This window comes from Oncorhynchus mykiss, chromosome 7 (assembly GCF_057628025.1).
Source record: "Oncorhynchus mykiss isolate SJ-2025 chromosome 7, ASM5762802v1, whole genome shotgun sequence".
NCBI classification, from domain to species: Eukaryota; Metazoa; Chordata; class Actinopteri; order Salmoniformes; family Salmonidae; genus Oncorhynchus; species Oncorhynchus mykiss.
This window is the reverse complement of record NC_143028.1, coordinates 75,595,001-75,606,609: the sequence shown is the minus strand read 5'-3', so window position 1 is coordinate 75,606,609 and position 11,609 is coordinate 75,595,001. Positions and strand designations below refer to the sequence as shown.

Below are 11,609 nucleotides of genomic sequence, written 5' to 3'. Positions count from 1 at the left end.
TGTTTGTATAGGTGTTTGTATAGGTGCGCGTCGGGTCCTCGTACCCATGTTTATTATGTATGTACATTTAGTGTTTGGAGCATGTTTAGTGGACATATAGTAAAAGGACTCCATTACACTCGTTTGACTCTCCTGCACCTGACTTCCCTGCCACCTACACACACGGCTCTGACACACACACAAGAAAGGAGACCTCCATAGAATAATAAATGATCAAAATGATATTTACATTTTATTATAATATGCTTTGTTAGATAAATAGAACAGTCGGTAACCTGATGGAGACTGGACTATCAGGCAATATGTATGTTTATGTAGCACGGTTACAAAATACCTGCAACTTTTCCCAAATTCCCAGGTCTTCCGGAAATCCCGGGCGAAGGATTTCCAGCCGGAAGATTCCCTCCTGATTCCGAGGATTTCTGAAAAAACCTGGAAATGTTGGGAAAGTTACTGGAACCCTATTCTGTAGCAAAAGAAAACAAACCCAAAAAACTGCTACACTGTAATAATAAAAAAACCTTGGTATTATGAGAATATCCATAAGAATTCATCTACTTTTTCTTTTACATCATCACCTCTACATATCGGTGTAATTGTGCTTTGATAATGACATATTTGCGACTAGAACACAGATACAGAACATTTCAAAACCCGCACAGAATTACAAGGGAAACCAAAATGAACTGATATCTGGAAAACTACCCACACACCCCTTATGTCAGTCAAGACCATGAGTAAATGAATAGACTGGAAATAACACATCTCACAAGTCATTCCTAAATCCCATGTCAAACCGTAGCCCCTACTACTCCCTAGGCACCGTAGAACTGAGAGGACTGGATAGGCGTACACAATGTGGAAGCTCTGTCTGTGACAGGTGGAATTGTCTCCATACAAGTACGTACGGCATAGTTGCTAGGGGATGATTTGGGATTATAGGATAGGGCACACATTTAACATGGATTAATGAAACAAGGCGTGTTGTTGGAATGAGGTTCAGCTGCTATCTGGTGGATTCAACCAGGCTGGTCACACAAACCAACACATTTCATTACACAAACACACGCACGCACGCACACGCACTATTAGGAGGGGAGCATCATCTTCTTCCTGTATCATCGAGGCAAACTTGGCAGCAATAATGCAAATGAAAAAGAATTAAACAATTTAAAAAAAAGGTAATACATGCAGAAGACGATATACAAGCATGCATTTACAAGATGAGACCTGAAAAGTTCACCATTACGTTTTTACTAAATGGTAGAGCTCTCTACTACCTTCTCCCTAAATGCTTCCACTACTCATCTTGGTTGTTATTGATGTAACCCATTGTGGAGATGGCTACATTCTCAAGACAGACAGAGACTCCCACTGGAACTGTACCCCGACGAAGCATCACAGCAGTTACGGTGCTATATCTACAGTGGAGTTGAGTGAAGCACAACATTTCTCCACTGACCAGGGTTGGGGTCAATTCCATTCCAATTCAGTCAATTCGGGAAGTTAATTGTCTGAATTGAAATGGAATTCATCCCCATCATACTATTATCCTAATAGGCCAGCCATCAGCAACTGAGAGCCAGGTGTTGGCTGTTATAAAGGCATGAGGCTCTGTTGATGTTTTTTGTACAGTGCTGTGTCTGTACACTAGTTAGATACATTTCCCATATCTGTCTGTTTTAGAGTGAGAAGTCCATATTTGCAGTGTGATCTTGAAGAGTAGAGTCTTCGTTTCCTGGTTCTATTCCAGACATAGACATAGAACATTCAGGATTTACTTTTATGATTCCAAATTCCCAAAAATGTTCTGGAACTTTTACAGATATTTATGTTTGGAAAAATCTTCTTCTTCTCTCTTAATGTAATTGTTGTGATTGTTGATATTTCCCCCCTCCTTTCAGACAGTAAGAAAAGTTTCCATATTGAGAATCCGTTCACGTCAGATATTCTTGTTGTATGGTTGACTTTGGTTGCATACTGCCAGCCAGGTTATTCCTTCTTCCTCCTGTCCTGATTGGCTCAGGTATTTCCTGCTTTTTCCTGATTGGCTCAGCATGTGAAGTCTTCGAAGTTGCCCTGTGCTGGATGGTGAGGAAGCATGTTGGCAGGATACGAACCCGGCGTGCGCAGGTTCTCACAGGGCGTCTGAGGGAAGAGAAGTGAACCAATTATCAGAAAAAATGAAGGGAAGAAGAAAGGAGAGACAGAAATTAGAGGTTCTCACACAGAGCCCGAGGGATGAGCGAACAGGAAACACAGACAGAATTTAGAGGTTCTCACACAGAGCCCGAGGGATGAGCGAACAGGAAACACAGACAGGAATAAGAAGTTCTCACACAGAGCCCGAGGGATGAGCGAACAGGAAACACAGACAGGAATAAGAGGTTCTCACACAGAGCCCGAGGGATGCGCGAACAGGAAACACAGACAGGAATAAGAGCTTCTCACACAGAGCCCGAGGGATGAGCGAACAGGAAGGACAGACAGGAATAAGAGGTTCTCACACAGAGCCCGAGGGATGAGCGAACAGGAAGGACAGACAGGAATAAGAGGTTCTCACACAGAGCCCGAGGGATGAGCGAACAGGAAGGACAGACAGGAATAAGAAGTTCTCACACAGAGCCCGAGGGATGAGCGAACAGGAAACACAGACAGGAATAAGAGGTTCTCACACAGAGCCCGAGGGATGAGCGAACAGGAAGGACAGACAGGAATAAGAAGTTCTCACACAGAGCCCGAGGGATGAGCGAACAGGAAACACAGACAGGAATAAGAGGTTCTCACACAGAGCCCGAGGGATGCGCGAACAGGAAACACAGACAGGAATAAGAGCTTCTCACACAGAGCCCGAGGGATGAGCGAACAGGAAGGACAGACAGGAATAAGAGGTTCTCACACAGAGCCCGAGGGATGAGCGAACAGGAAACACAGACAGGAATAAGAGGTTCTCACACAGAGCCCGAGGGATGAGCGAACAGGAAGGACAGACAGGAATAAGAGGTTCTCACACAGAGCCCGAGGGATGAGCGAACAGGAAACACAGACAGGAATAAGAGGTTCTCACACAGAGCCCGAGGGATGAGCGAACAGGAAGGACAGACAGGAATAAGAGGTTCTCACACAGAGCCCGAGGGATGAGCGAACAGGAAGGACAGACAGGAATAAGAGATTCTCACACAGAGCCCGAGGGATGAGCGAACAGGAAGGACAGACAGGAATAAGAGGTTCTCACACAGAGCCCGAGGGATGAGCGAACAGGAAGGACAGACAGGAATAAGAGGTTCTCACACAGAGCCCGAAGGATGAGCAAACAGGAAGGACAGACAGGAATAAGAAGTTCTCACACAGAGCCCGAGGGATGAGCAAACAGGAAATACAGACAGGAATAAGAGGTTCTCACACAGAGCCCGAGGGATGAGCGAACAGGAAACACAGACAGGAATAAGAGGTTCTCACACAGAGCCCGAGGGATAAGCGAACAGGAAGGACAGACAGGAATAAGAGGTTCTCACACAGAGCCCGAGGGATGAGCGAACAGGAAGGACAGACAGAAATTAGAGGTTCTCACACAGAGCCCGAGATATGAGCGAACAGGAAGGACAGACAGGAATAAGAGCTTCTCACACAGAGCCCGAGGGATGAGCGAACAGGAAGGACAGACAGGAATAAGAGGTTCTCACACAGAGCCCGAGGGATGAGCGAACAGGAAGGACAGACATGAATAAGAGGTTCTCACACAGAGCCCAAGGGATGAGCGAACAGGAAACACAGACAGGAATAAGAGGTTCTCACACAGAGCCCGAGAGATGAGCGAACAGGAAGACAGACAGACATTAGAGGTTCTCACACAGAGCCCGAGGGATGAGCGAACAGGAAACACAGACAGGAATAAGAGGTTCTCACACAGAGCCCGAGGGATGAGCGAACAGGGAGGACAGACAGGAATAAGAGGTTCTCACACAGAGCCTGAGGGATGAGCGAACAGGAAGGACAGACAGGAATAAGAGGTTCTCACACAGAGCCCGAGGGATGAGCGAACAGGAAGGACAGACAGGAATAAGAGGTTCTCACACAGAGCCCGAGGGATGAGCGAACAGGAAGGACAGACAGGAATAAGAGGTTCTCACACAGAGCCCGAGGGATGAGCGAACAGGAAGGACAGACAGGAATAAAAGGTTCTCACACAGAGCCCGAGGGATAAGCGAACAGGAAACACAGACAGGAATAAGAGGTTCTCACACAGAGCCCGAGGGATGAGCGAACAGGAAACACAGACAGGAATAAGAGCTTCTCACACAGAGCCTGAGGGATGAGCGAACAGGAAGGACAGACAGGAATAAGAGGTTCTCACACAGAGCCCGAGGGATGAGCGAACAGGAAGGACAGACAGGAATAAGAGGTTCTCACACAGAGCCCGAGAGATGAGCGAACAGGAAGACAGACAGAAATTAGAGGTTCTCACACAGAGCCCTAGGGATGAGCGAACAGGAAGGACAGACAGGAATTAGAGGTTCTCACACAGAGCCCGAGAGATGAGCGAAAAGGAAACACAGACAGGAATAAGAGGTTCTCACACAGAGGCCGAGGGATAAGCGAACAGGAAGGACAGACAGGAATTAGAGGTTCTCACACAGAGCCCGAGAGATGAGCGAAAAGGAAACACAGACAGGAATAAGAGGTTCTCACACAGAGCCCGAGAGATGAGCGAACAGGAAGACAGACAGACATTAGAGGTTCTCACACAGAGCCCGAGGGATGAGCGAACAGGAAACACAGACAGGAATAAGAGCTTCTCACACAGAGCCCGAGGGATGAGCGAACAGGGAGGACAGACAGGAATAAGAGGTTCTCACACAGAGCCCGAGGGATGAGCGAACAGGAAGGACAGACAGGAATAAGAGGTTCTCACACAGAACCCGAGGGATGAGCGAACAGGAAACACAGACAGGAATAAGAGCTTCTCACACAGAGCCCGAGGGATGAGCGAACAGGAAACACAGACAGGTATAAGAGGTTCTCACACAGAGCCCGAGGGATGAGCGAACAGGAAGGACAGACAGAAATAAGAAGTTCTCACACAGAGCCCGAGGGATGAGCGAACAGGAAGGACAGACAGGAATAAGAGGTTCTCACACAGAGGCAGAGGGATAAGCGAACAGGAAGGACAGACAGGAATTAGAGGTTCTCACACAGAGCCCGAGAGATGAGCGAAAAGGAAACAGACAGGAACAAGACTTCCGGTAGTAGAGAGGAGTGAACATACTGTAGTGGAAAGAAACCAAAGAGAAAATACTGCCAAAAATCACCCTTTTCTTTTATAGTGCACTACTAAGTCTAAAGTAGTGAATAGGGTGCCATTTTGGGTAAGAAATATGAAACAGGCTGGATTAAATGAAGGAATGCAGGGTAAAGGAGGATGATATAACTCCATGCAGCGAACCAACCATCTCTCTCTCTCTCTTTCCACAGAGGGTTCTACATGGTTCTATGTGAAACCAAAAAGGGTTCTCCCTGGAACCAAAAAGGAAACAGCCAAATAACCCTTTTGGAACCTTTTTCCTAAGAGTGTACACTTGAAAATCAGAAGCTGCCACCCCCACCCAAAGCTCTCATTGTAAACCCACTAGGCTGGTCCTACAGACCATCCGTGATTAAATTGAAACCATTTCAACAATCTCTCTCTTTCTCTTTTATCACTGTGCCTCTCTCTCTGTTTTTTTTATTTATTTTTTGTCTCCCTGTCTCCCCCCCCCCCCCCTATCTACCCTGTCTCGGTCCAACAATTTTTCCAGACACTGCAAATACTTAGCCAGAGATAGAGCTGGCCTACTGACATGGCGCTTGATGTCCTCCAGACTCAGAGCTGCTCCCCGGTCGTTGCTGTTGCTGCGTTTGTGTTTCTTATTTGAGCACCGACACAGCTTGTACTTGATCACCTGCAAACAAGCAAACACAGTAGCTGGTCTTTGAAGCAGCGCCTCAGAGAACCAGACTTTTGGAATGCAGCCAACTGACTGTTCATCTGTTTTCCTTTATCTTTTACAAAACGGCTGGTGAACAGGTTTCCCTGTTTATTACTGGATTCGTATTGAGACAAATGAATATAGTAAAGAAAGAGTTATATCATTCAAAGACAATTGATGGTACATACACAGAAATTATTTCCAGTGTCAGTAACGTTAACAATAATGAGATAAGCTACTGATCCCAGTTTATTCCAATTATTCCAAAAATTATTATTATTATTTGTATGTTTTATTTTTTATAGATAGAATTAATCATGAGTACATAAACATACAGTAAACAGAAAGACATCCTTGTTGAACAGGAAGCTATTCTACCCAGGGAGGTTGCTGCTCTGATACAAATCGACAGCAACAGAGGCATCCTACCTGAATCCCAACTACAATATGACTCAAATGTTCATGCAGTCAACAGTGCTGCGCCTGAGAGAGATGAGCTGCTTTCAGACACCTGGAAATGAATGCTCTGCAAGTTCGATTTAAAGTGGGCGGCTAGTTTCAACGGGATACAGGTAGTTCCCTTTTTATTAAGTGTAGCTTAAAAAACTTCCCTCGGGTGTTGTTTCCTCCAGACGGTTTTTAAACCGGTTAGCATTTACGGAGAATGCAGCATTGCTAGTGGAAATGGATGGTTTCTGTGTGGCTGACTGGTTCTAAGGCCTGTGTCTGTCTAGCACTTAACTAGACATATTGCCCCGAGGGAATCATGTAAATGAAGGATATTTACATTTACATTTGACATATATACTACCATAACCTAGAGGCAAACTTTCTCTAAGAAACCTAGATGCAAGCAAAACCCCAAGACATAAACTGTTTCAGGACACACCGGATAAGATTTTGAAGAAAGATCTGACAGGAAACGTAGAAACATTTTACATTTACAAAATGAAGGCTTACCTCATATAGGTAGTCAAAGAGCTCCAAGATGGTGAGGATACTGGCTCCAATGAACAGACCCATCTGACCACCAATATCACCTGAAAACACATGGAGAGAACCATCTGACCACCAATATCACCTGAAAACACATGGAGAGAACCATCTGACCACCAATATCACCTGAAAACACATGGAGAGAACCATCTGACCACCAATATCACCTGAAAACACATGGAGAGAACCATCTGACCACCAATATCACCTGAAAACACATGGAGAGACCCATCTGACCACCAATATCACCTGAAAACACATGGAGAGAATCATATGACCACCAATATCACCTGAAAACACATGAAGAGAACCACCTGACCACCAATATCACCTGAAAACACATGAAGAGAACCACCTGACCACCAATATCACCTGAAAACACATGAAGAGAACCACCTGACCACCAATATCACCTGAAAACACATGGAGAGACCCATCTGACCACCAATATCACCTGAAAACACATGGAGAGACCCACCTGACCACCAATATCACCTGAAAACACATGAAGAGAACCACCTGACCACCAATATCACCTGAAAACACATGGAGAGAACCATCTGACCACCAATATCACCTGAAAACACATGAAGAGAACCATCTGACCACCAATATCACCTGAAAACACATGGAGAGAACCATCTGACCACCAATATCACCTGAAAACACATGGAGAGACCCATCTGACCACCAATATCACCTGAAAACACATGAAGAGAACCATCTGACCACCAATATCACCTGAAAACACATGGAGAGAACCATCTGACCACCAATATCACCTGAAAACACATGGAGAGACCCATCTGACCACCAATATCACCTGAAAACACATGGAGAGAACCATCTGACCACCAATATCACCTGAAAACACATGGAGAGAACCATCTGACCACCAATATCACCTGAAAACACATGGAGAGAACCATCTGACCACCAATATCACCTGAAAACACATGGAGAGAACCATCTGACCACCAATATCACCTGAAAACACATGGAGAGAACCATCTGACCACCAATATCACCTGAAAACACATGAAGAGAACCATCTGACCACCAATATCACCTGAAAACACATGGAGAGAACCATCTGACCACCAATATCACCTGAAAACACATGGAGAGACCCATCTGACCACCAATATCACCTGAAAACACATGGAGAGAACCATCTGACCACCAATATCACCTGAAAACACATGGAGAGAACCATCTGACCACCAATATCACCTGAAAACACATGGAGAGAACCATCTGACCACCAATATCACCTGAAAACACATGGAGAGAACCATCTGACCACCAATATCACCTGAAAACACATGGAGAGAACCATCTGACCACCAATATCACCTGAAAACACATGGAGAGAACCATCTGACCACCAATATCACCTGAAAACACATGGAGAGAACCATCTGACCACCAATATCACCTGAAAACACATGGAGAGAACCATCTGACCACCAATATCACCTGAAAACACATGGAGAGAACCATCTGACCACCAATATCACCTGAAAACACATGGAGAGAACCATCTGACCACCAATATCACCTGAAAACACATGGAGAGAACCATCTGACCACCAATATCACCTGAAAACACATGGAGAGACCCATCTGACCACCAATATCACCTGAAAACACATGGAGAGAACCATCTGACCACCAATATCACCTGAAAACACATGACATACATGATGAAACATGCATGATGAAAATATACATGATGAAAAATATTTGACATTTTTCAGGCAACCATTGTGTCCGGAACCTGAAATGTTGGTTCCATAGTAAATTAAGTAATATTGAGTTCATGTTTTTATTCACAGGCTAAAACATAATTGAAAAATGTTGTACTCAGCTATAACGACACACCTCAGGGTGGTTAATATCAATTTAATTAAAACTTATAATAACTGTATTTGCTATTTTGTTCATCAATTTCCGTCAACTGCTGACCAGCATTTTCTTACCCAGCAACCCTGCGAACTCGTAAGCTTTCGTCTGCTCGATGGTCTCGTAGTTCAGAGCCTCAAAGAAGATATCCAGAACCAGGATGTTATCACTGTCAACCAAGAGGAGAGGGAAGAGAGGAAGAATAAGATAACTTATTGTCTAAAATGACACAGCTATTAGTATTTGTGTTTTCTCCTAACCCCCTAAGACACTCAGACCTTAAAGACACAGCTATTAGTATTGTTGTTTTCTCCTAACCCCCTAAAACACTCAGACCTTAAAGACACAGCTATTAGTATTGTTGTTTTCTCCTAACCCCCTAAAACACTCAGACCTTAAAGACACAGCTATTAGTATTGTTGTTTTCTCCTAACCCCCTAAAACACTCAGACCTTAAAGACACAGCTATTAGTATTGTTGTTTTCTCCTAACCCCCTAAAACACTCAGACCTTAAAGACCTTAAAGACACAGCTATTAGTATTGTTGTTTTCTCCTAACCCCCTAAGACACCCAGACCTTAAAGACACAGCTCTTAGTATTTTTGTTTTCTCCTAACCCCCTAAGACACCCAGACCTTAAAGACCTTAAAGACACAGCTATTAGTATTTTTGTTCTCCTAACCCCCTAAGACACCCAAACCTTAAAGACACAGCTATTAGTATTTTTGTTCTCCTAACCCCCTAAGACACCCAAACCTTAAAGACACAGCTATTAGTATTTTTGTTCTCCTAACCCCCTAAGACACCCAAACCTTAAAGACCTTAAAGACACAGCTATTAGTATTTTTGTTTTCTCCTAACCCCCTAAGACACCCAGACCTTAACGACACGGTGCAGCACCCCTGGAGAAGTTTCGGGGTTAAGTGTCTTGATCAAGGACACAACAGCAGGAGACGGCATCTAGGAACCTTCAATAAAACCAACAAGTCCACTTCATACTTAATACCCACATCTAACAGCAATTGAGCATTGATTGGCACGGCAGGCTGTCCCTCTCCTCGCCTGCATGATTTCCTGTTTCTAATCTTCAGATAGATGACTGAGCAGATGTTTCAGGTTGAGCAAATAATTTGTGGTCGTGCGTGTGCATGTGTGTGTAGTTTGCCTTCAGATAATTTCCTCCTGGCTTGGATCTGCCATTAAGGGAAACATACGAAGGAAATGTTTCCTGTTGTGATTTCACTGTACTTAATTATACACTATATATACAAAAGTATGTGGACACCCTTTCAAATGAGTGGATTCGGCTAATTCAGCCACACCGTTACTGACAGGTGAATAAAATAGAACACACAGCCATGCAATCTCCTTAGACAAACATTAGCAGTAGAATGGTCTTACTGAAGACCTCAGTGACTTTCAACGTGGCACAGTCATGTAGGATTCCACCTTTCCAACAAATCAGTTTGTCAAATTTCTGCCCTGCTAGAGCTGCCCCGGTCAACTGTAAGTGCTGTTGTTGTGAAGTGGAAACGTCTAGGAGGAACAATGGCTCAGCCATGAAGTGGTAGACCACACAAGCTCACAGAACGGAAGCGCAGTGTACAGAAGCATGTAGCTTCTTCAAATCGTCTGCCCTTGGCTGCAACATTCACTACCGAGTTCCAAACTGCCTTTACAAGCAACGTCAGCACAAGAACTGTTCGCCGGGAGCTTCATGAATTGGGTTTCCATGGCCGAGCAGCTGTACACAAGCCTAAGATCACGATGCGCGATGCCAAGCGTCAGCTGGAGTGGCGTAAAGCTCGCCGTCATTGGACTCTGGAGCAGTGGGAATGCGTTCTCTGGAGTGATGAATCACGCTTCACCATCTGGCAGTCCGACGGATGAATCTGGGCTTGGTGGATACCAGGAGAACGCTACCTGACCGACAAAGGTAAAGTTTGGTGGAGGAGAAATAATGGTCTGGGGCTATTTTTCATGGTTCGGGCTAGGCCCCATAGTTCCAGTGTAGGGAAATCTTAAAACAGAAATGGTTTGTTGAGATGGGTGTAGAAGAAGTTGACTGGTCTGCATAGAGCCCTGACCTCAACTCCATCGAATAACCTTTGAGATGAATTGGAACGACGACTGCGAGCCAGGCCTAATCGCCCAACATCGGTGGCCAACCTCACTAATGCTCTTGTGGCTGAATGGAAGGAAGTTCCCGCAGCAATGTTCCAACATCTAGTGGAAAGTCTTCCCAGATGAGAAGAGGCTGTTATAGCAGCTCCATTTTAATGCCCATGACTTTGGAACAAGATGTTCGACAAGCAGGTGTCCACATACCTTTGGTACCTCTCTCTCACATCACTCTTTCATCTCTTGTCTGTAGAATGTCAAGCAGGGATTACTGTACATCAAGGCCTCGGGCACAGTGGATTATTTAGTTTCTGAATATCTGGTAAACAAGTGTTGTGTCGAAACTACAGGAATCCAAATGCAGGGCAAGTTAGACTCTTAGAGTGCATCCCAAAACTGCACCCTATTCCCTAAATAGTGCACTACTTTTGACCAGGGCTACATAGGGAATACGGTGCCAATTGGAACCATCAACACTACAGCTGTTTCTCTCTGATGATAAATCAACAGGTAAATGTTTTAATACCGCTATCATGGCTTTGACATAAATAAAATCACAGTAAATCTACAGTCAATCAGAAAATAGTTTTGATGTTCACAAACAAGACTTTGTGACTCAGG

At 44.6% G+C, this 11,609-nt stretch overlaps 1 protein-coding gene across 5 annotated transcripts in view; it reads right to left on the bottom strand.

Annotated features, from left to right (window-relative positions):
- Positions 1-206: 206 nt before the first annotated feature.
- LOC110528579 (acid-sensing ion channel 1B) overlaps positions 207-11,609 on the bottom strand; it is a 337,502-nt gene continuing 326,099 nt past the window's right edge. For 4 of the 5 annotated variants that reach the window (XM_036984198.2, XM_090241993.1, XM_036984196.2 and 1 more), the window contains 4 exons: positions 8,945-9,036; positions 6,927-7,006; positions 5,838-5,939; positions 207-2,148 (listed from right to left, as the gene is read on the bottom strand). In XM_036984198.2, the coding sequence (XP_036840093.1) occupies positions 2,053-2,148; positions 5,838-5,939; positions 6,927-7,006; positions 8,945-9,036 (370 nt within the window). In that variant the 3' untranslated portion in view covers positions 207-2,052. Of the gene's footprint in view, positions 2,149-5,837; positions 5,940-6,926; positions 7,007-8,489; positions 8,606-8,944; positions 9,037-11,609 lie in introns of those variants that run through there. The other variant, XM_090241992.1, reaches the window with a different exon arrangement.